The 26,808-nt window shown below is 27.7% G+C and overlaps 2 protein-coding genes across 2 annotated transcripts in view; one reads left to right on the plus strand and one right to left on the minus strand.

Moving 5' to 3' along the window:
* Positions 1-5,461: 5,461 nt before the first annotated feature.
* On the plus strand, positions 5,462-12,643 carry Dnaaf3 (Dynein axonemal assembly factor 3). Its single transcript, XM_043039450.3, has 2 exons — positions 5,462-5,717; positions 11,067-12,643. The coding sequence occupies exon 2, from the start codon at positions 11,081-11,083 to the stop codon at positions 12,488-12,490; it is 1,410 nt and encodes a 469-aa protein (XP_042895384.2). The 5' UTR covers positions 5,462-5,717; positions 11,067-11,080; the 3' UTR covers positions 12,491-12,643.
* Positions 12,644-14,066: 1,423 nt separating this feature from the next.
* LOC107443428 (uncharacterized) overlaps positions 14,067-26,808 on the minus strand; it is a 43,606-nt gene continuing 30,864 nt past the window's right edge. The window contains exon 2 of the mRNA XM_016057282.5: positions 14,067-14,775. The gene's annotated coding sequence lies outside the window, so the exon portion shown is untranslated. The remainder of the gene's footprint in view (positions 14,776-26,808) is intronic.

Here is a 26,808-nt window from a genome sequence, read left to right on the forward strand (position 1 = left end):
AAAAATATTAGAATTTTTTTTTTTTTCATTTTTCTTTCTTTCTTATTGTAATGTTTGAATATTTTTCTAAAATGCAGTCATTGTTAAAGATTTTGACCATGCTTTGAAATATAGGTAAGAATTTTAATATTTCCACAGTTTGATGGAAACGGTTTTTTGCTTATAATCTTTTTTTAAATTTGAGAATTATTTACCTATGTATCAATATTTTACTATATAATGACATTGCAAAATTCTATCTGATATTACTTAGGAATGAATAAGTTTTGTATCAAAATTTAGGTCTATTAACTTTTAAAATTAAATTGGTGTTTTGGTCCACCAATGTTCTCATGTGTTGTTGATGTTGTGTATGTCTGATATGTTGTGTTAGTGTATTATTTTTTAGAATTACTGCTCTGGTAAATCAATGAATTTTTTTTTCAAAAATTGCATATAAACTCTGTGTCAAAGTAATTAAAAGTTATAATCAAACAGTTAAAAGTATTAAGCACTCTGAAATTGACTGTTTCATAGCTTTTATAAGTCACTAAATCAATCCAAGAGCTAGATTACTCCACCAAATGTATCCTTGCAATTGTCCTGTCCAACTCAAAAGACAAAGAAACAGCTGAATCAAATGTTGAGACAAAATTCATTTATTTGTGTTACTTACAGAGGAGCACTTTGTGGAATTCAGGGAATATTTCTTAAAATAATCCACTATTCAGGTTATTATTTTTTAATAAAATTCCTTCCTTTTTTTGTTAAGCAACTAGAATTTTTTTTTTTCTCCATGGATGCAGAGTAGCGAATTTGTCAGAAGCATTTTTCCCTTAAACACCATGCAGAATGTATCAAAAACCATTTTATCTATTAGGATGGAAAATTTAAGAATACATAAAGATATTTAAAGTTATCAGTATCCACACTAAAAAAAGTACAGTCTTCATCATGACAATCTACTCAGACGTTATCTGGATGCTTTTCTAAAAGTTTCTCCTACTTCAACGGTATCCCAGGTTCGAATCCCAGCGGAGATTGATTGATACAGATTTTGCTTCTAGTTAAGGTCCACAGTTCTGACGTAGAATATCATCAGTGGATCATAGGTTAAAATCCCCTAGCCATCAGGTTAACCGTGATAGGTTTTTGTGGTTTTCTTTCCATGTAACGTAAATGTGGAATAGTTTAATCAAAAAAGCTTACACAAAGATTATTTTATCTCAATGATTTGTTCTGGAGCTCCCTGGACTGGGTTTAAAATTATAAGGCTGCGGAGTTTAACATTGATAGTTGTAAATTCAATGTTATGCCGCCTGTTCAACAAGGGTAATAAATAAATAAGAAGAGTGAATTTTTTCATCATTTTATCTTTGATGATCTTAAATTAGGTTTTATGTCAGACAGTTAATTTTGCACTACTGGAGCAGTATTTAACTAAGTTTTTATTTTGTTTTTGCAGTATAAGCTGTAAATGAAAAAAATTAACCCAGTTATGGTTTTCATTAAAAAGAAAGTTTAAAAGAATTGCTCAACTGTTGAAAATGGTTAAACCTGTGAAACATATTTTTTTTATTAACAAATCTAGTTATCTTAATTTGAAAAGCATGATAGGTATTACTAATGCAATTTTTCATAGATGTGTGTCTTTTTCAATATTTATCAAAGACATTGTTATTAAAAAAATTATATTCAAAGACTAGATTACAATAATTGCATTGGAAGCTTCTTTGCTTTAAGTCTAAGCGTGGGGGTTTTGTAGTGTTTTTTCTATGTAATGCAAATGCAGGTTAGTTCAGTCAAAAAGTCTTCCGCGAAGGCTAGTTTGGGACCACAAAGGCCATTTCTTAATCCAGGAGCTCATTTGTCTTCTGGGACTGGTTCAGAATTGCATGAACTGAACATTGAACTCAGAGGAGATTGGTTGGCTCTAGATTGCCGGTTATAAAGTTAAAAAAAAAGTTATCGAATAAATGAATTTATGTAGTGTTTTGAAATTCTTTCATATTGTCAATTTATGTGGAACATATAATTTCCTAATGAATTCCAAGTCCTTTAATTTATACTTTGTTCTATTATGCGTAAAAAAGTGTTTCTGTCATATTTTTATCTACTGTTTATTCTAAAAATGTTTCTGTCATACATTATTTACTGATTATATTTATTGTTTATTTCATTCTGTCATATTATTAGTTCTGCTATAAATAGTGAAGGGAAAAAAATCTACATTAATGATGCTTTTCAAAATTTATTCTTTCTCTCAATCAACGGGGTTGGTGAACGTCAGCGAACAGGGAGCTAACCCCCCTAGTTCTTAAAAAATTAACATTTAAGCATTTCATCGAATTAACACAGATAATCAAACGATTACAAAAAGCTTCATAAAGTAAATTAAAAATAATGAACGAAAACAATTAACTCATCAATCTTACAAATAGTTAAGCTTTCTGTCTTAGCATGGCGCTAAAGCCATTTAAGCAAATCTTGCCATTTTACAACGCATTGGAAAAAGAAAAAAAACATCGCCTTTTTCTATGCATAATATTTGAGTTGAGACTCGTAACAGAGATCTCTGTAGTATCTGTATAAAAAAGCGGTGTTACTGTAACACTATCTTAACCGTACTATTTTGGGCATGTGCCTTAACATATCTGAATAATTGTGCTTTGTTTATCAACATATTAGTATTCGAGCGTGTGCTTCACGTCATCTTTTAGACTGTTATTTAAAACTAGTGGGCTACGCCCCCTGCTCACTAACGTTCGCCAACCCCCGAAAATTGCTACGCAATCTTATATGGTTTGCTTCGCAAACCAATCTCGCTTCGCTCGCTACTAACTTGGGTACATTGCAAATGCACAAAATTCTAAGAATTCAAAACAATAATTCAAATCCATATAAAAGCTTTTTTTTAAAAAAAAAATTACATCTTTTTAGTAAATACTGAGTCATTAAAATAAATTGGAATTCAAATAAATGACATGTAATTCGTTAAACCTATTAGAAATGTGCTATAGTACAATTCGTGACATAAATCAAAAATCGTCAAATAAATTCGTAAAAAAAGTGCTTTTGACAAAATACTAAAATAGAGATCTATCGATAAAGACTACTCACTTCTGCCTAGCTTAATAGTATGAGATTGCCGCAGCTGATGCTCTCTGGTTATTTCAGTTTCCATTTTTAAAAGCGCTATATGTTGAGCCCCCTCATCTAGATTAGGCATGTGACATTTTTAGCGGCAATCATTGGTCGATTCGCCGTGTAAGAGAAATAGTAACGTAAACAAAACAAAGCAAACGTTGCCACCGGCGGAAAAGAAATACAGCCAAAATTTGGGAGCCACGTAAGAGAATTATATATATTAGATGTTTATTACGTTATTAGTTATTAGATGCAATGATATCGCCAAGACATTAGATAATTTAGAAGTTTCCATTTATCTTTTATAATGAAAGTATATCTCATTTCATAAATCTTTGTGAACTTAGTTTAAATTTCGGTGCATAATTTTAAAATGAAATATAAAAATTAAATGTTTGGAATATTTTTATAATTCGCGATCGCAACGAACTATGGGGGTGTTGTTGTATGAGACGAATAGTTGCGATTTCTATGCCAACAGCCATTCAGATGCTCAGGAAATGTCTTCAGTGTAGCATTGTAACGTTTCTTCTTTATTGCGGCTTATTAAATTTAAGAAAGAAAAATGTTTGATATTCTTTCTTATGTAAGCGAAAACAAAATGGTCTCTCTCTCTCTCTTTTTTTTTTTTTTTTTTTTTTTTTTTGAGAAAGAACATCCAAAACACATTGGAAAAATATTTGTAAATAAACAAAAAAAAAATATGTATCTTCTTATTAGAGTTAAAACCTAATGCCTGAGAAAAAGTTTTACTCAATTTAATGATATAACATGAAATGCTTATTTAAACTTAACATTCCATAGTTTCAAGAATCATATTACTTCAAACATTAAAATAAGCAAAAAGTATACATAAGCTCATAATTTAATATAATTTAATTTTACATAAATAATATTATTTCAAGTAATTCAGATGATTCTTTATTGTTGTTTTCCGAATTATATAGATTCAGAAATATATACTAGCTATTACAGTTCTGCACTTTCTGAAATCATATTTATTCATTGGAATAAACTAAGCAATGTTGACTTCACTTTAATTTGTAAAGAATTGAAGACAAGAAAGAATGTATTATTCTGTTACAGTATGCGATCACGAAATCGGAAGTTATCAGTTGCAAGCTTGTTAATAATAGAAAGGTAAAAATTATTGAGACATTTTTCTTCAAATGTTTGGCGTGTTCTGTTTTAAAAAGATTTACCAATGTTCTGGTTAGTTCTGCATTTTCCTTAGGGGAATTTTGCTAGTAAGAAAATGGCGTCTGACTGTGCCAATGAATATGACAGAACTAAATGAAAACTTAATAAATAAATGCCTGATATTTTCAGGCTCCGCTAGAGGGCGTATTCAAGCGTGGCGATCACGAATTGGATACTTGCAACAGAAAGAAGAATTCCGCCGAAGAACATGGTTGTTCCTAATCACGTGATTGTGGTTATTGGATACCTGCAAATAACGTTATGCGTGTGTATCGAACCTGATTGGTTGCAGAATCGGGGCATAAACTAATGCCACGATTTACCAACGCATGACGTCGCTGGCGTTGTATCTTTAAAGCGCCGTCTTGTTTATGCACAACAAACTGATTTCAGAAGTCTTCTTTTTGAGTTGCAGGTACCCAATTGTTGAAATTTGGTGTTAATTGGGTGCTTGAAACTCGAGAAGAATACCACTGAAATAACATGCTCGGGTTTAAGCACATCAATGCTATTAACTTTGGTTTATTATAACGCGAAATTGAACTTCTGCAAGCGACTTTACGGTGTGTGTTGAATCTGGCTAGAGACCCTGAATTTGAGGAGCCTTAAGTCTGGCTAATGAATCGTGGCATAAACAAATGCCGCGATTTTCTCACTCGTGACTTCAGTTGTAGGGGTATTAAAACTCGAAAAGAAGAAGACCTCTGAAATCCGCTGGTAGTATATAAACAAGACGGAGTTCTTAAGTCACAGTTGTTAGACTTAATTTATGATCACTTAGAACCAATCTTCGAATGAGATTTAATTAGGTACCGGCAAGCAATATTAGGCGTGGGTGTCTTGAATCTGATTGACTGCTAAATCATGGCACAAACAAATGTTACGATTCAGCATCTAATTTGGTTTGATACTCACCCGTGACGTCGGTTGCAGGTACCCAATTACTGCGTGATTATTAAATTTGGTGCTAACTTTAACTTCCCTGCTTCATTTTCTTAGTTAGCAGATGATGAATCATAGGTAATAGTTAATAATAAAACTGTTAAAGAATCTTTTTTTCTTCAAAATAAATTATAGTAATCAAACAAGTAAAATGATATTTTATTCCTTCAAAATTTTCAAAAGTTCATCAATCTTAGAATGCATCTAAAAAGAAAGACTAAAAAATAATTAAATTTATAGTAATTTTTTAAAATTTATTTAAAAATTATGTTTTTTTTTAAATAAATAATTTCCAAATCAAAAGAGAAAATTAAGGGGAAAAAGGCGATTTTTTATTATTTATCTCTTAGCTCTGTTCTATTTGTTACCATAGCAACGTTTTAAGTTTTCTCTGTAGAAATGCTTTTCTCTAGATTTTTCACTTGCTACGCCGAAGATCAAAGGTAGATGTAAGTATAAAAAAAATTATGTTTAATCTTAATTTACGCGATCCTAAGTTTTAAATTAAATGTTATTAGCTTCAAGAATGCTTTAAGAAATGCTGTTTGACTGAGTACTTAAGTATTTTAGTTACAAAGTTAAATAATTTAGGCGTGCTGTTACAAAGCTTTCTAATTTTTCCCATTGCTTTTTTTAGACACACAAATTTGGAAATGTTTAAATACTACCGCTTTAAAATTATTTTGCAGTTTATACATTAGGAACATGTGATGTTTATATGATAATTATAAATACTATTCATGAATAACATTTATAATTTTGTCAAATTAAACAAATTACTGTCTTAATTTTCAGTAAAATCTTTGTCAAAAGCTTAGTACCAAGAACAACTATTTATTTTTTTTTAAAAATGAAACAATCTCAGAATTTGAATTCAAAATATATTTATTCAGATGTAATATTAAGTATGTTCATTGTAATCATGAGAATATATAATCAATTAGAGTGACTTTGTTTAAAAAACATGAAATACAATTGTCGTATTTTATCATATTTTTTTCTGCTTCAATTAATTAAATTGCTTATTGGAAAATATTTTATTTATTGGCAATACTTTTATATTTAATTATTTATTGCCAAGTTATTTTAAAACAAGAAAAGAAATTAGTTCTCAATTTAAAGCTTTTTTTTGTATTCTTAGTGCAATAAATAATGCTTTAAAATTAAAAAAACTAATGCTATTTTTGAACGAGGATTCAATGTAATATAAATTAGTTACTGTATAATACAAATGATATCTATATTAAGTCTTATATCAGTATACTAGGTACTTATTATAGTACATATTACCACAAATAATTAAACATCTCTGGCGTCAACAATTGTTTGGCGATCAATTTTTTAAGGTCTCCCGAAACGAGTGGTACCTATGTCTTAACTTCCTGATTAGGTTATTACTTAATCGCAGTTAGCAAAGCGAAGAAAAAATATAGTTCTTTGATCTCATCAGAATAATTCATCATTCATTTAAGTATCAATATATTCAAGATTTTACTAAAACTTTTTGATGTTTGAAAAATAAACATGGAGTTAACTTTTTAAAATATGTCTATCGATTCCACTATCAATTAAATTTGATCATAATTATGATTAATTTCGACCGGAATGTTAATCCTATTTTCTCATGTAATATTGCAAGAAGTTTCTAAAAAATAATTAAGGCAAATGCAATGGAGAAAAAATTAGCATAACATGTTTAGTACTATATCACTTTCCAAAAAAGAAAATTATAATAACATAACATGTTTAGTATTACATCACTTTCCAAGCATTGGCGTGTGCTTTACCAAGCAAGTGCTTTACGATTGATTCTGAGAAAAGATGTTTTAAGAACTTTTTTCCTTCTATTGCTAATTCTATGAACGCTGAAATAAAATTTCAAGAAACTCATGAAACAAAATTAATTTTCGAAATTTTTTTTCCTATATGTAACTAACCATACAAAGAAGCCATATATATAAAAATACGAATTTTGAATTTTTATTGATATTTTAATCAACATAAAATTGATACTTATGTTGATTTTTCAATTGCACGGCATGAGTATGAGTAGCAAATATTACTACTGCCGTAAAAATGATTGGCAAATTTTATTAAAATTAATTAATGGAGAGGGAAAATTCTTCAATAACAAGTTTTGTAACATTATTTAAGTTACCAACTGCCCAATGTTTTAATCACCCAATTCAGTTCTCTGGACGAAAATTGAATATTACTTGCTAAATCTAATTGGAACAATAGTTAAACCAATACTGGTTAAACAGACGTTCCTAGTAGTCAAATAATTCGTTCTTAATTAATGCTTTACAATTCCAGTTGGTTTTACCCAACAAATAAGCAGTTGTAATTATATCAGCAGCAATATTATTGCTTTGCTTGAGATTAACACTGACTTGTTAGATTTAAATAAAACCTAGAAAAATTCTTTTAGGTGTCATAAGCTATCTTTATGAATTCTAAAATATTTTTATTAGTTTTGAGCTGGTATCTATTCTTTAAAGTAAGTTTTTATTATTATGCATACCGTCGAAGTGGTGTGTTTGTTATGTTCTGTATGCGGGTAAATACAGTATGTATTACTGTACTTTCTCAAGTTCTAAGCCTGAATGATCGAGTTCTTAGCAATCAATGTAAATTGTCAGTCTAAGAATAATCGCTGCTGGCTACAAAACATTCATCTTCCCTGTTTTGAGATTAATTTTGGCGAAATCTTTAGAAAATATTAACTTATGAAATTGATTTCTAAAAGTTAAATTTTATTAACTGTAATTTAAAATACCTTTTTGGTATTTCTACTGCAGTTTATTGCTAATGGAATATTTGTTGGGACCTATTAGAATACACTATTTTTCATGCAATTCGACAATTACCATTGCGGGGCCTAGAAACAAGATGAAATAATTTTTAATTAACATGCAAAATGCGTATACATATGAAGAGTGTTTAAATTGGAATATTTTCAGAGAATTTTTCACTATTCTTCAGCTTATTAAAACTCTGTTGAATCAGTATTGCGGCCTGTTCAAATTATTTTTTCTGTTTCTTCTTTTGATTCTAACTAATTTTAAAATCAATTACTCAGCGATAGTTTCAACAAAAATTATTTTTTTTAACAACATTGTTAAACAAATTTTAAAAAATGGTGAATATCTTAGTATCCGATGCATTTTTAACGATAATTGAAACATGCTGATTCGAAATATACAAGGTCTGTACCACTCACTGCTTTTTTTTTTTTAAAAGATATGTTCCTTTTAACATTTTTTTATTTCAAGAATACAATTTAGTTCTGTATGGAGTACTCATGAACATACTTTTAGAAAATAATGAGATTCGATCACAATATAATGAGATTCTGTCAATCTTGTAAATAAACTTTTTAAACTATATCAACTTTTTCGAATTCAAGATCTCAAACTGAAAGAAAAAGAAATTGTTATTAAAAAATGACGTTTATCACTCTACTTTCAAAAGTAAATTATTGTCTTCATTAATTAATTTAAATTTTTAGATGGGTCTTTAAACCCATGAAAAGTGCGAAAGACCGGTGATTAAGAAAAAAGGAATATAAATAGATTATTACTTTTTATTCACAGTGCAGTATGCAATAATAATAATAATCACCCTGAATAACCTGAGAGCTAATGTTGTTCACGTGTTGGGTCTCAATCTTAATAGTTCGAGGATGTAATATTTTATAGGATAGTTAATTAGTGCAGAGAGCATATTCCAAATAACGAAATCAGACACAAAAACGAACTTTCTTTGAACTAACATGCATTTAGTTAGACAAATTTCTATTTCTGACCCTCAAAATATAAGAGATAACCCCAATCTGGAAACAATGGACCTAAAAAGTTTTGCACACAAATATAAAATTTCTTTATCCAAAGATAATTCCGTGCAAAAAGTATTTTTTTAAAATTATTTATTAATTTATTTAATAATAGTCGAAAATGTTTTTAATTGTAAGGTATAAAAATTTTTCGGAATGTAACTTAATATGTCAAAATATAAAATTTGAATTAAATGGGTCCATTAGTTCCTCAGAAATCAAGTTTTAAATATACGGCTTCACTTCGAAATTTAATTTCTCAGGAACTATCCGACCGATTTCACTCAAATTTTGTATTTGACTTATAAAGTTACGTTCCTTAAAATGATGCAAAGATTTGTGTAACTTATAATTCAAGTTTCCTTCGATTATTACTAAAAATAATAAATAATTATTTAGAAATACTTTTTGCATGGAATTACCTAAGGATAACTGAATTCATAATTGTAAGCAATAATTATTCGATTCGCTTAAAACATTCTCGAAATATGGCGTTATACACAAAAAAGTAAAATTATCCTTAAAGGGTTCAAACTTTGGACCGCTCTCCTGGCCAAACTATTAGGACCATATATCTCATATTGCGGCTACCCTTTATATTTTGAGGATCATAAATCCACATCCGTCTATTCAGAGAAGGTATGTTTTTGGGTCTGATTTCGTAACTTAAAATATCGCCTGAGCTAACTAATCAACATAATTGAGTTCACCTTGTAAGAAAGTCCTAGTACGTGAAGATACGATCATTAGATCAAACGTTTCTCAGGATGAATAATTTTAATTTTTTTTTATTTGCGCAGAATACACTAAATTTTTTCTATAACACTGTGAAATTGATGAAAAATAATTATGTTTTTTGTTATATAGATCAAAAGGGGCTACATGTATATGCTCTTGTTATAATGATAGCTTTTTGAAAATAGTTATTGTTTTTATAATGGTAGTAAATTGACAAAAATATGGTTTGTTAATTTTATTAAAGTATTGGTATTTATAAAATAATATTTGTAATTGGGATATGTTTATATGAAACATCAGAACAATTACGCGTTTGGGAAGGACTTTTTCTAGTTAAAATTAATTCGCTTTGGTTTAACACGGTGAAGACGTCTCTCAGAGTTGGCCCGAAATCTGGAGACCATAACGGAATCATACTTTTGGGTGTAGGCATTTCTTCACAGTTCCTTGTCATTGAAAAAAAAAAGGAAAAAAAAAAAAAAAACATCAGTGCTTGAACATGCCGCTCGCGGGAAAAGCTAATGTTTTTTTGCATAAGTGAATTAACGTTTTTACATTTTACAGAAATCTTTTTAATCGAGATGCGAAATTAAAATCTGCCTGTGGCAAGCACGTTAAATATATTTGTTTCATATTCAATCACATAGTAAACTTAGTGATATCTGGTCTTTTTCACCTATAGAACAATGATGAAATTTGAACAAAAATCTAATATGCATTATTTGAAAGGAAACTCAAGAAAATTTTTTCGCTAAGTCTAAAGTTAATGTAAAATGTCCATTATAGAATTAAGAATAGCAATAGAACAACGTGTTCAATTATGTATCATATTTTTGCATCAAAACTTATAGTCAAAAGAAGAAAATTTATTATTATAATTACTTATTATGTTTCGTAAGAATGTCAATCTTTTCCCCCTTTTTTCATTGTTCTGTAATTTTCTCCATGTTTTCTCTACATTTTGATCTTATTTTACGAGTTCTATTTACTTGCAGCTTATGCGCAGTAAATAAAACTTATTGTTTTTCGTAATTTTCCTCGTGTTTTTTTTCTTTTGTACTTTTTGTATATTTATTATGCTATATATATATATATATATATATATATATATATATATATATATATATATATATATATATATATATATATATATATATATATATATATATATATATATATATATATATATATATATATATATATAATTACTGTTATTCATTTGCAGTTAGTGCTTCAAGCATGGTGTATCAGCATTTGGTTAACTTCTGGCCTCTTGTTCCTGCTTTTGATTTGCAAAATGTCGTCGAATCTCATGATTCAAATTATTCCAGTTCACCCTACTCAGATCAGCCTTACTTCTTATACCAGTTAGGGAATCCAAATCTGAAAGATAACCGTCGAAATGAACAAACTTCTTTAGATGATAATTCTGGCCATGATGGTGGCAGCTATTTTTGCTTAATAATTGGAGATGGTATAGGATGTCTCTTAAAAACACTATCTCGGATGTTTCGCCACAAAAACACCAACCTGAAAATATATATGATATGCTCATCCCCTGAATGTTTGGCACGCAATCTGCTTCTTATGTCACTGTTTGGGGACAACTCTCTTCGATCTAGTTTACTAGAAAGAGCTGAAATCTTTCTTGATATACTCGGAAACATTCACGTGAGATCTCCTACAAAGCTATTTATGGAAACCAAATCCGTGGAATTCATTGAAAAAATAGGAAATTTATCAGAGAACAAAAATATCCTTCCCTTTGTATCACTAGAATATTTTAAACAGAAAGAAACAGATGGTTTACTACAAGCCTTCATGTACATAAAAGACGAAAAAGAATTTTTTGGAATTGGTAAAGGTTGGGAAAATGCCCTGCGTGCTTATTATGGAACCAGGTACGACAATCGACGGAATTTGTTTGATTATCATTTCAACATGAAACTTTCAGATTATAAGATAATAAATTTGAAGAAATATATTGATTGGTGTGAAACGGGCATAGCTTTTAAGTTTCGGCAATCTAAATACAATTATCCTAACAAAACGATGCACATTTCATCCACTCAATTCACGAAAAACAATGACAATGTCGATGCTTATGTTGGCGACATTGCGACTAGCCCTTACGTAGCTTTTGGTGTCGAGACTGGAAATTTTAGCTTGCTAAGGGAATCAAATGGCGTGTATACTTCGAATAGTTTGGAAATTTCAAAATTTAACATTATTGATATGACAAACGAGTTCATAACACATACTAAGATGGAAAAGTCTAGAAATGTGATGGTTCATCCGCTATCTTTTGAAACATTTCGCAAGATGCATAGGTTCAAAAAACTCTTTGATGCTATTTACGTTACTTGTGACATGATGCCACTCATTGGATCGCTACTATCTAATGTTCTGAAAGAAAATGGTATTGTAGTTTTTGAAACTATAAAAAATGTTGTTAATTCAACAAACGAGCAAAAAGCAATGTATTGTGAAGAAATTGATCGCGTTGCTCACTTTAATGGATTGGAAGTCTTGAATGTAAAGGAATTTTCAGAAAACAAGAATTTTAAAATATTTGCATCGAAGGGGGATTTATTTGAAAATGATGGTTTGCACATTGCTAATAACAGTTCAGAGTTAGAAGAACTGTAAGAGTGAAAATAGCTTTGACATATGTTAAAAAAGAACTGGTTATGTTGTAATATTGAATTAAAATAGTTGTAAGCTTTGAAAACTTAAATTTTAAAGTTTTCCACCTTTTAAAAAGATATTTTGAATAAAGTTGTGTAAGTTCTCTTTTGAAAATGTTTTATAATTTAAATTAATTAAAAGGATTATAATTTTTTTTTAAAAATTGTTAAAATATAGTATATTAGTTCAGGTTAAATTATTATTTTTTCAAAGAAGCTTGAAATTTTATTGTTATTCTATGTTGATAAACTTTTGTAAATATTTTGCGAAAAAAAATGTTTTTTTATGAAAGTATAATTTTAGAACACATTTACCTTTTCAGACAAAAATTTCAACATCGAAGCATTTTGAGAAGAGTATTCCCCAGTTGGATACTTCTTCTTTTGTATAAACATAGGCAAGTCTCAGTTTGGGGTGATATGCTGGTTCGGAAAAAAATGAATTATGAATTAAAAGAGTGGCACTCAGTGAACACTGAACACAAATATTTTGGTTATTACCCGGTTCTGAATTTTTTCAGAAAAAAAAAACTAGCAAAGTCTTAACTAAACTGAAGCGTAAAACCGGTCACGTGACTCGCTTCTTTTGGTGTTTTAGTTTCTCTTCAGTTCAGATAGCAATAGATTTCACAGTTGGGATATTAGTACTGTAAGTAAACGAAAAGAAATATTTTTAATTACTTTTTATCGAAAGATCTATTTTTAATTTTTTAAAAAAGCTACCTTAGTTTTTAAAGAGAACAACTGAATAACGTACTTCATTGAATTACTGAGATATCTATTTTGTTCCAGCTATAGATCGTCATACATGTTTGCAATAAATATAGCTATTGGCGTCCTTTATATGAGAGACAGGATAAGCTTAGAAACTCTGGCATAGCGTAACTTCGTACGTTATAAAACAAACTTTGATAAGGATTTAGCGGTCTCTTTTAGGAATAAAGGCTTATGGACTTTATCTACCACCACATTTTGAACTTTTAAATTCGTAAATGGTAAAAGATAGGTATTTTAATTCAGAAAAAGTATGATTTCGTGACTGCAATTAGTTGATGCGTCTGGCTGGAACATGGTATTGAAATTATACACTAACAATGAGACACTAAGACGAGCTTTCAAAAATTTCAACCAAAAGAAGAAGAAAAATTATTGAGGGAGTTTCAGTTTCATTTATTTTGCTGATGTGTACACGCTTTGTCTACACAAGAAAAACAAACACACCCTTTGAATTTCTGCAAAAAGTTTTTATATCATGAGGGGAACTATTTAACTGTTTATTGCTGTTCTATTATTTATCAGACGTATAAGCATATATATCTAACAATAAGTACTAAGGATTATACCTATATATATATTAAATATAGTAAATTCCACAAATGTATGAAATGTGACAATTTTTTCTTCAAAATTAGTTATCTTATATTTCAAAAGACCTTCTGAATAGAAAAATGGTGTTTAAAACTTTCGAAGCTTTACATTGTTTACTTTCCTTTTCCCTGTGTGTTTACGTGTTACATGAAAGACACAACAAAAGCAAATAATATTATAATGGACTTTATCAACAGCAAATAAAATATATTAGGCAATTTAAAGTAAATTACAAATATAATTTCAACATAAACTTCACATTTTACACGATATATTACAAAGTGTTAGTTATTTTTTGAAGAAAAAAAATCTTTTATATATATTTTGCCAGCATTCACCAGTTTAAAGTTAAATTCTTGAGCGTATTTACCCGTTCTGAACAAACAAAAATATCAAACAGCAATATTGTGGAATGAGAAAAGAAATGTACACTTATTCCACAAACTTAAACATTAAATAATATGGGACTAATATTCATCAAAAACAAATAATGACTTGCACAAGTGAAAAAAATAATTTCCTTTAGAAAAAAGTAACACTTGTTTCAGGAAAGTTTTACAAAACAGTCACACGTAATTGTCAAAACTATATACTTTGAAGTCTATTTAACTCTAGTTCACAGTTTCTATACAAGAGTGTTTGAAGTCTATATCAGTTGATTAGGAATTACAAGTAGCTGTATTAAAAGTATAAAGAAACTCATTTTCAACTAAAGAAAATTTTTTAAAAAATAAGTACAGGAAGTGAATGCTGTTTCCATTTTTTTCTAAAGAATAGCTCTATAGTTGATTTTCTTGGCATTTTGTAGTTAAAATTATGGCAAGGCACCAAGTTATACTTCGAGCAGGTATTTTCAATTCTTTCCTAAGTGGCGATAATCTAAAATAAAAAGAATAAAATACATTAACATCAAATATATTTTTAATGTGAATTTAATACATGTTAGCTTAGTAATTAGTGTAATATTTCTTTTAATGTTCAAGAAACATTTTAAATTTGTAAACATGTTAAAATATTTTTTTAAAAAAAATTACCTTTTTGGGAAGACTTATAGAACTGCTATAGGCGACAATTCATTTTTTTGCATGTTTTATGAGCATAAACAATAAAATTATAGTATTTAAGAAATTAGACTACAATTACTTTTTATATTGTTTAAAGAAATGAGTTTTTTCCCATTAAAATTTTGCACTGTTTTCATTTTCAACGTACAGGAATGTGTTAGATATAAATAAATCAAACTTAATCTAACAGTTACAAATTCTTAAGAGTGATAAGAAGAGTTAAAATGAAGATGCTAATAAAGTGTTATTTCAATGTGACGATTAAACTTTCTAGAAATAGTCTTAACTGAAATTTCTAATGTTATATTCACAATTTCCTTGTAAAATTTGCATCAGTACTTTTATTAAGCAATGTTTTGAAATTAGCTTTAAAACTTCATTTTACAGGGAAGATTTATGTAAAATTATTAACTTCAATTTTTTCTTGAACCTTAAAGAAGAACAGACATTGCAAAGCTAGAGAAAGTTACCTTTTACTTCTTACATTGAATAATAGACTTTAAAAGTTATGATTAATTTTAACGGAGGAGAAAATAATCTTTACTATCACGAAATCCTTAATTAGTTAAAAAAATAATTAGATAATTTTTAATCAATTATTCATTAACTGTCTAGCAGTCTTTAATAAAAAAAATTAAAAATAAATTATTTAAAAACAAAGTGGTCAATTCAAATTTATGTTGATATTTATTAAATTAGTTATAATAAGTTCTTTTTGTCATATTATTATCAAGTTGAAAAATTAAATAAAATATGCTGCATTTTAATAAAAGCAAAAATTTGCACACTTTTTACGTCTAATCTTGGCTTTAAAAACGTATAGCTTCAGATATAACTATGAAGTACAAAAGTTGTATTTAAGTACAGCCCAATTTCAAATGCGCAATTCTATTAAAAGTTTTAAAACTTTAGTTTTAATAGTCTTAAAAATGACTTTCGAGCAGAATTCTGCCAAATGTCATATTACTAATTGAATATCACATTATTTATTCTCTACACAAGTATGCATTTTAACGAAGGGATTTGGAAAACTATATCAAAACTTTTAAAACTGTAAAATCAGCTCATTTCTTTAAAAAATGTATTGTTTTACTTATTTTAAGGATATTATTATATTTTAAATAAATAAGACATTTTAAATGCCTTTTTTCATAAGCTAAAGTACAAAAGATTTTTTCTATTTTCTGTTGCACTATTTCCCAACCAGTTTGAAAAGTAATTTTAACTCGTCTGCTAAATAAATTAAAAAAAAGAGTTAAAGTTAATCTTCGAACTTTACTAAAAAAAAAGTATGGTCAAAACTGCCAGAATACGGTAAATTTTACCGTGTTTATGGCTTAATGGGAACACCAAAAAGCTCACTAATTTTTATCGAATCCCTTTGGTAATAGTATTAGTAATAAAATATTGTTTTATAATAATTATAATTATAATTCGATATTTGTGGTAAAATTTGTCAATTTTATCATGATACTTTACAAAATGGCATAAAAACCCTTTATTTAGTTAGATTTACTTTCTAGTTTTGTATTGTTTACTAAATGTGTCGCAATATGAAATATAATTTTGAAAATCGGAAATTCCTGTAAACCGTTACCATATGAACGGAAAAAATACCAAATAAATGGTTTAAATACTGTATAGTATTTTGGATTTCATTACCAGAAATATGGGTCATTTTTTAACCATAAATGTCACTACCATACCTTAATGTAATTTTACCAGAATTTTTTTCTCAGTGTATGAATGTTTCAAAGCTCAAAATTAAAGAGAAAAGTTAGATTCTAAAATTTTTGACGGTCATTTTTGATTATTTGACGTACTTGCAACTATAATACCTCTCAAAATGACATTTTACGGCAAGATCCAAAAATATTTCTTTGATGATTCCGATGACGAATCAAGATAATGCATGAAGACATCCCAGTCAAGAAAGTGTATAGCAAGTCATGCGTGTCAAAGTCATGAATTTCACTTGTCACGATTGATCGCAGTGCAATTCAAATAAACATAATCTTGGTTTAAACGTGAAAACAAGCGAATTCGAAAGAAAGTTGTCAGGAAACATATAATTTTTTAAGAGAAAAGAATATTCTATGAGATGGCCAGATGCATTTTATTCAGTTTTAGCTGCTTAAACCTCTCCTATTAAAAAGCTATTAAATTCCTTATTCAATTCAAATCAAATGTATTTTTTAAGATTTATTGACCCTCTTCATGGCCAAGGTTTGGGGTGGATGAGCCGGACGACGTCCGTAATCATGAACTTCGGTTTAAAAATTCTGAATTGCTGATTTCTATTTTATTTGTGTTTTGTTTGTTTTATATGCAAGTTTTTGCCTTATTTTGTCGTTCATGGTTTCTTAAATATATTTAAGTATCCTCAGTATCAGTAGCAAATGGGTTTTTCTTAAGTATTAAGTTTTCTTCTTAATTATCCGAATAATTAAAAACGTTTAAACGTGTGAGACGTGTAAAACGCATAACTTGGGATATTTTATATCTTTGTCGTATAGAACTAACTCACGAAATTTAAATAAGAAACTTGAATTTTTTTAAAAGATTATGTCATTGTTATAGAACCATTTCCGTTTGAAATTTTAATATAACACATCGACTTGTTTTGTACTTAAAATCCTTAATTTGTTTTCGAAATAATGCATTTAAAGGAGTTTCAGAATTTGCACTTATTTAATTTTATCTACGACAGCGCAGTTATCTGTATTTTTCATTCGAGTGATGAAGTGTTCTTAATGGAATATTTTGAGTAAAATTCATTTGCATTCGCATTACATGGTGAACAAATAATTAAAACCTGTTATCGTTTTTTCGCAATCAAGAGTTTTGTAACCTATGAATAGGTATAAATCATAAAAATTTATATATTTAAAATTTAACCGAGCATCAATATGATTAATTAATTCAATTAATATAAAGAAATAAGAGTATCGTACATTGTTTCCAAGAATTAATTTTCAAATAGTAAATTAATTTTTGCTGCATTTTTAGAAATTTACTCCAAAATTTTACTTCGTTCCCTATTCAGGCTCGTGAGATCTATTTATAAAAATCTGAAAATTGTAGATGTCGAATAATTGTTATTTAGATATCAAATTACACAGCTATATGAACATTAAGAACGTTTTCCAATATTAAAGTACACAAAAATATAAGCATATATTAAAGAACTGTTTAATTCAAATGTAAAATATGATAAAATGAACTTTTTATCATCTTAAAAGAATTTTTCAGCCGTTATAAGCTTTAATGCATTAAGAAATAATACTCTACAATAAACAGAAACGATCAATTGGGTATAATATGAAAAAAACACAACTACTTCGATTTAGTAGGAACAACATATGACGCAATGCTAAACGAATGGAATTTAGTTGTTGTTTATTTAGTTATTGTTATTAGTAGTTGTTGTTATTTGTTTTAGTTGTTGTTGTTTATTTAGTTGTATTTAGTTTCAATAACTTTTCTTTATAATGCAATAAAATCTGGCGAGCAGCTATTTAAACGATCGAACACTTCGTTTGTTTATTTGTGGCTTGAAGTTAGGCTCGCAGAAAATGCTGTTCATGGGTTAAATTTAGTAGGAACAGCACAACCTGTGACGTAGATTATATTATACCCAATTACAGTTAAGAAAAGCATTTTTTAAAAAGCACTTTAAAAAAATTACGAATCGTTAAATACTGCTCAGTTTTAAACTTTTATAGCTGAAAAATATATCAACACTCTTTTAGTACCACAGTTCATTGAACTCAATAAATAAATAAAAATTGAACGTAATTTTTTGGAACATTTTTTTTGTAATTTTAATTTTTGAAAACGATTATCTATAAATTATTAATTTTCTCAATCGTTTTCTTTCATTCAAATTTAAACTTTTTTCAGTTGAAAGCGTATTGGCATCGTTTGAAATATCAATTGTTCTGCAGCAGGAGTCATTGCATCCGAAGAAAAGTATATTTCTGAATGTAATTTTCTCCTCGTATTTTAATTTCTTAAATAAATCTTTCTTCCTTTTTTTTTAAATTCTTTTTTTTAAAGTTCTCTAGTTTAATAACGGAATGCTGAAATACGTTAACTACGTTAAGAAAGGTACGTATTAAATATCTTGCGAAGTGTGAAAATAGTAAATTAATTCTATTTATAAAGATAATTTAAATAGCAAGGCTTTGTGAGAAGCGTTCTTCAATGGAAAGAACGTGGTGTTTTTTAAAATATTTCCTTTTAAATTATTATTTTATTTAAGAAACAGAGGAGACGTAGCACGAAAAGAATAAAGGAAATGCATTCAAGTAAACAATACTTATGTGTTCATCTAAATTGCTTTAGGGAATTTCTTTCCAAAAGAATTTCACGAGTAACGGAGAAAAAATTTTTTTTCAACAAACCAGTTACGGTATAGCATCCTTTTGGCTTTGAAGGCAGTCAGCTGCATTAAAAAATACAAGTAAAGGACATTTCCTTCAATTAAGTTCTACGTATGAATTTTCTCCGTTTAACGGCCAATACACTACTTTATAATTTTTTTCGTTTCTATTTAATTGAATATTTCGCTGTGAAGTTTTTTTTTTATTTAGAGAATAATATTGTATTTGGAAATTTTGAAGTAATTAAGTTATTTTTTTTTAAATGAAAACATCAACAATTTGCAATATTTCATTAAAAAAAAACATCAAGTATGTCTTTTAAAATATAGTTTGAAGTTATAAAAATAGTTCACATGCTTTGTATTCCATACATTCTTCTCACTTTGCCCAATTAAGCTTCCTTTTATCAAAGGCTTTAAATTTTATATCAATTTTCAGAATTTCGAACTTTTAAGCGTAATTGTTTTTACGTGAAATGTTGCTCAACTTTGCACGCCATTGTATTTCTTATTGAATTTTCTTTTTTTGTCTCGGATAGCATTGTAAAAATTTGAAATCCATTGAAATCCATTGATTCTCCTTTTTTTAAATGAAAACATCAACAATCTGTGATACTTTATTAGAAAAAAATTAAGTATGTATTTAAGAAATATACTTTGAAGTTATTAAAATAGTTCGCATGATTTATATATATATATATATATATATATATATATATATATATATATATATATATATATATATATATATATATATATATATATATATATATATATATATATATATATATATATATATATATATATATATATATATATATATATATATATATATATATATATACATATATATTTCACACTACCAATTGGATGCTTGCACTTCAAGAAGATGATCACGGATATCCACACATGTGACCTATTACGTCAGCAACAGCTGATCATAAGCAAAATGACGTGTTAAAGTTGAGTTAAGCTTTCCAACATAATTTAGAATGTTAATTAACCTGAAGTGAATTAAATGCAGCGCCGTATCGCACATCGAATCTGCTGAAATATATTTCTTATCTACGTCTTTAACCTAACTTAGATTTATTGTTTGCGTACATATTTTAGTGTAACCATGATATATTTGTGTTTTGTGAATATTTATGTTTTGTTTTGTGTAGATTTCGTGTATATTATTCGTTATATTTCATTGTAAACGTGATATGTTTTTGTCTAGTGTACTCTATAACTTCGATGCATAATTAGCTTGTTTGTGTTCTTCATGGTTTCGAGCCTGTCAAAGTGTTAAGTAAGAAATATATAATGAAAGAAACATTGCGAACGAATATAGAAAGTGCCACTTAACGGCATTGATATTTGACGGACTTGGCTTACTCGAAATAGAATTAAAAGAACAGTTGCTAGCATAAACAAATGTTACGTTTTAACAACCAATAAGTATCGAGATAACCACACTACGTCACTTGTAGGTATCCGATTAAGCTTCATTTTATCAAAGGATGTAAAATATGAATTTTCAGAATTTCAAACTTTTGAAGTTATTTACTTTCGCGTGAAATTTTGGTCAATTTTGCACGCTATCGAATTTCTTTAAATAACATCTTAAACAAGAAACTTATCGCAAGATTCACTGAGCAAAACATATGTTTTTGCACGCCTATTTTGAATGCTTCCTTATTCTAACAATAGTTCTATCTATGATCGTTTGCACGTGGCTTAATACAGGAAACAATTGATGAGAAATGGTTGCCTGATTTTTCGTAGATTTTTCTTTTAAAAATATCCATTTTCATCTTTAGATTATCTTATCTTATAGAATAAAGTTAGATATATATGAAATAATATAATAATAATATAAAATAATATAATAATAATAATAAAATATAGATATATATTTTCGTTAATTTTTATCAATGGAAACTAAGGAAAAAAAATTTCCAAATTAGGATAATATTACGATCAATAACTTTTATATATAATCAAAAATTACAATTTGAAGCTAATAATTTAGAAAATAGTACGGAAAATAATGTTTTCCAGAATAATATATGTTTCAGTCACATTTCTTTAAAGTTAATGGTGTTGTATTGTTTAATTGATAATCAATTTCACACCTAATCGAGAGACTAAGTAAATTTTCTCTGAAACTAAAGTAACCCACACAGAGAAAAAAAAGTCTGATAAAATTAACTTACTGTATGGTTTTTAATAATAGAAAAAATTCTGGCCAGTTAAATCAAAATATAATAGTTTAAACCATTCATTTGGTAATTTTTTTGTTCATATGGCAACGATTTACTGAAAATTTCTAAATAGTTCTATTACCACAGATTTAATAATTAATAGATTGTTCTTATTGCCCCAGACTTAATAAAAAATACAAAAATGAGTAAATTTAACTGCATAACGGGTTTTCATGCCAGCCTTTTAAGATATCATGATAAAAATAACAAATTTTACCACCTTAACCAAATTTTACCACATATAGTGAAACCATATTTTATTGTTACTTTTACCAAAATCATTACCAAAGCGCTCCAGAAAAAAATATTTAGCTTTTGGGTGTTGCCATAGAGCCTGAAACACTGTGTATTTTACCATATTCGGATAGTTTTGACTATACCTTTTTTCCAAGGGCATTTATGCAAAAGTTTCTATTTTTCAATTATAATTTATGTTACTATCAGAAAAACGATTGCACATTGATCGATAATACAGTTTAAATTCGCCACTGTATTAAAGCACGTTTTCATTCAAGTTGAGCCAAAGGTATCACGTAATAAACCTTAAAAAACACGATAAAATGGTTTAACGTATGGTAAGTTTCTGCTGATTTGTACGATATTCTGGTTTACCACATTCCAAAATTTATAACAGTGGTTATTTCTGTACTTGATAAAATCTAAAAAGAGTATTTAATTTTTTTTTGTTAAAAATTTATTGCCTATAAGCAAAAAGTAAAATTTTAGTATAGTCCATGATCGTTTTCTCTAATATTTTAAACGAAAGAAAATGTATTTAGCTGTATTATCTATCTATCTAATGAACAAACTAACTTTAAAAGTTAAAAAGCAAATAAGTAAAATACTCTAAAAAACAGTTTTCATAAAAATATTTTTATCTACTAACATTATTAGCTAAGATACGTCAAATGTAATATAATTTTAAAAATTGTGTTAAGAATTAATAAAAAAAAAGATATGAGCACGTAGATCAGAAGAGGCTCCGATTCTAAATGCTCATTGTTAATCACCGCCCAATTAGAAGATTAGACCCTTTTAATCGCGCCATTGCCACCCGAAAACAATGAAGGGCCGTAAGCTTTCTTCACAGTTCACGTAGTTCTTAATTTTTAACGCGATTGCTGTCAGACTTCCTTATGGCTGATGCTTGGTTCGGAAGAAAAGTAATATATAGCCGACAGGTCAACTGAAACGCAGGATTAGGCAAGTTCAGCGAGTTAAGTAGCTAGCGACTCTGATGGCGGCAAAAAGAAGGAATTCCAACCAGCATCACGTGCAAGAGAAACTGCCATTTTCTTTACCATGCATCCACTTTGGATCCATGTGCATCAAGTCAATGAACGATGGGGAACAGCCTTCGGAAGTTTGAAATTTACTCGGCCTCGACTCTTCGCTCGATGGATTGAAAAGTTTGCTTTCGTTACGGTCGATACGATTCTTGCTGCGGGTGACATTTTGGTTTTGGAGACAGCGACAGGTTCTACTTTGAGAAATTTCGACCATGACTGATTCTTATATGAAAGTAACCACACCCATTTTCACTACTTTATTCAAAATTGAGAAAACATATTTCAACACCCAAGTGAACACATCATAAATCACCTGTAAGATCTTAAAACTTTAAAGGTGGGCTGCATATACTACCTCACAATATAGAGAGCTCAAAAAGATAATAATAATAATAATAAAATAAATAAATAAATAAAAAGATAGAAACGAATCACCCTGAATACTTTTGATTTAATGATCGGATTTTCACTCAATCTTAATGGTTCGAGGGGGTGACCTCAAATATACTAATCAATGCAGACAAAATTTAATTTGCGAAATTAGACACAAAATGTACTTTTTCTGAATAAACATGCTTTTTTTTCCATCGACCCTCAAAATATAAGGGGTAGCCGCAATCTAAGAAATATGATCTCAACGATTTGATCGAGAAAGTGTTCGAATGTAAAAGTGTTTGCACTGAATTATAAAATTCGCTTATTCAAGAACAATTTCATGCAGAACTAATTTTTAGTAGTTATTTAATTTAGTAATAGTAAAAAATATTGAATTGTAAGGGATGGTAGTTTTTACATCATTTTGTGGAATATAATTTTATATGGGTAAGTATAAAACTTCAGAGCAATGGTTCAGAGCAACGCCTGAAAAACCGAATTTTTAAAATACTGATATTTAAACTGCATTCTATAATTATTGGCATTGATTATAATCTTGATGCTATCGTTGTTAAAAATTTTCTTAGATTAAATTTTATCATAGGACATAATATTCAATATATGCAGCTGTAATATATTGCAGATTATTGTTATCGTGATATTTAAAAAATATCGATATTTCACGACATGTAGATAAATAATTAAGTTATTATTTGGCATCAGCACTTATTAAAATTTTATTTAAAAAAAATTCAAGTTAAGAAAAATGAAGTAAAACGCTTTTCCAAGTGAAAACCTTTGATGTGGAAGAATTTACTCTTGAAAGATTGGTTTATTTAAAAAAAAAATATCAGTCTGAGTCAACAGAAACGGCTGATTCGCATAATCAACCGTGAAGAATTCGCCTTAACTGTCAACTACTTTTACCTGTAGACTTGTCAAAAAGCAAAATGTTAAGCAAAAAAAAAAAAAAAAAAAAAATGTTTTTTTTTTTAATACGCAACATATTTATCGATAGCATTTCTCTAAGAAATAAAGATGATATTTTTTTTAATGTTTTCTTATTTTTATAAAACAGATTAAATTCAATTAAGTATTAACAGATCATGAATCATTGCCTAATGAGACTGAAAATATATTAGCGTCAGTACATAATAGGACTTATTATGGAACTAGATTGTTCTAAAATTGTTTAAAATCAATAATATATCATTAACATATCATGAGTCGCTGCATAATGAGACTTTAATGTATGAGTCGCTACATAATAGGACTAATTATTCAACTTGATTATTTTATAGCTAATTAAATTCAATAATGTATGATTAACATATTAAGAATCACTGCAGAATGAGACTTTAATATATGTATGAGTAATAAGACTTATTATGGAATTTGATTACTCCAAAACAGTTTAAATTCAATAATGTATGATTAACAACATATCATGAGTTGCTGCATAATGAGACTTTAATATATATGAGTCACTGAATCATAGATTTATTATGGAACTTGAATATTCTAAAACTGATTAAATTCAATAATGTATTAACCCATCGAAATTTATCACATTATGGGACTTATAACAACATACACGAATTACTACATAATGGGACTTGAACAATGTATATGAGTCACTACATGATAAAACAAAACGTAATCATTTTAAATCTGATTAAATTCAGTAAAGTATTATTAACACCTGAGTAATAATTCACTACAAAATCGGACTTAACTTAATAATGAATTTTATCAGTTTAAAATAATGAATTTCCATGAATCCTATTATGGAGTGATTTATGTATGTTATTTAACACATGAGGCATTACATAATGATACTTAATACATCATACATGAGTCACAATATAATACGTGGATTATAATAAAACTCTTGATATTTTCAAAATTTATCAAATTCTATAATGTATTATCACAAATGAGTGAGTACTATACAATGAGACTTTTTTCATACATAACAATTTCATATATAAAGCACTACATTAGGACCTTATAATGAAGTTTTGTTATTCTGAAACTGATTTAATTCTAAAATGTATGAACATACAAGAAGTTGAGAAAAAGTGTTAAATTATTATTGACAATTTTTACGCAGGTTAACACTATCTAAGTTAAACATATAATCCTAATGTTATTCGAATCTCTTTCATTTACTTAAATAAAAAAAAAATCACTAAAAACTTATAAAAACTAATGACAATTCTACTTACTATTTGATATAATATTAAATGTGGTAACTTTGCACTCGAGAGTAAGTGTTAAGAATAGACATGTTAACAATAAAATAGTGTGAAAAAAGTTTTTTCAATATTTGCTGTAATATATTGTGTTTATATTTCTTTAAAGTTTAGTAAAATATTTTGATGCATAAGCTATTTTAAATAAATAAAGCATTTCAAAGTACTGACACAAAGAAAATAATTTTATTTTTATATGCTTTTATTATAAATTTTTATTTTATTTTATTTTATTATAAATGTTTTTATTTTGAACATTGTTATTATAAAAGTTTTTATTAGAAATATTTATGAAATAGTAACTCATAAATTTTTTGGGCAAAAATAAAAACTATCAAAAAGTATTTTGCTAAGAAAATGTTATCAATTGATCATTGTTTTTAATTAAAGTGACTGATGTTTGTATTAAATGTACGTAACAAAAGTAACTTCAATTTTATAATTTAATTTTTATACCTAAGCAATAAAAATGAATAAGTATTTTTCTTAAATGAGTATTAGATTGAATTCGGTTGGACAAATGATTGAGAATGATTTAAACTTAATAATACAATTATCACCTTTTCTAAACTTTTTTGAAATAAAATTAATAAAGGAAATACTATTAGTCTAAGAACAAAAATACATTATCAAGTTTAACTGTAAAGCCGAAACTAGTTTTTTTTTCCATGAAAGAAATGGTGAAAGCATAAACTGGGACTACAAACAGTTTAAAAAATAAAAAGGTAATAAATAAGTAAATAATAGGATTTTCTCTTTCAAAACCGGTCCCGCCTTCGTACGCCTGTTACAAAAGGAGTTTTTACTTTCCTTTTGGGTGGTATTTTCATTCTTATAGAGTATAGACCTTTTGTCACATTCTTCGCTTTGGCCAACCCATGTTAAATTGACTTTCACTTTTCATGACAGCAAGGAAGGATTTTAAATTGACGAAAAAGTTTCTAGATACAACTATTTTATTCTATATATAACGAAATTATATATAAATAGTATTATATTATTATGAAATATTGTTATTAAATATTATTATAATATATTATTATTAAATATTATTATAATATATTATTATTAAATATTATTATAAAATAGTGTTATTAAATATTATTATAAAATATTGTTATTCAATATTATTATATATAAATAATTACCTTATAATAACTATATTACATTGCTTATAAATTAAAAATTCTATATTAGATGATGCATGAGACTATATTAAGTTCAAATTGAACATATTTTACTAAAAATAACACTGATAGCTCTAGATTTATCGATATATCTATACTATATGCAACT

The sequence above is a fragment of the Parasteatoda tepidariorum genome, chromosome 6, assembly GCF_982258835.1.
Source record: "Parasteatoda tepidariorum strain Cologne lab strain chromosome 6, Ptep-v5.0, whole genome shotgun sequence".
Lineage (NCBI taxonomy): Eukaryota > Metazoa > Arthropoda > Arachnida > Araneae > Theridiidae > Parasteatoda > Parasteatoda tepidariorum.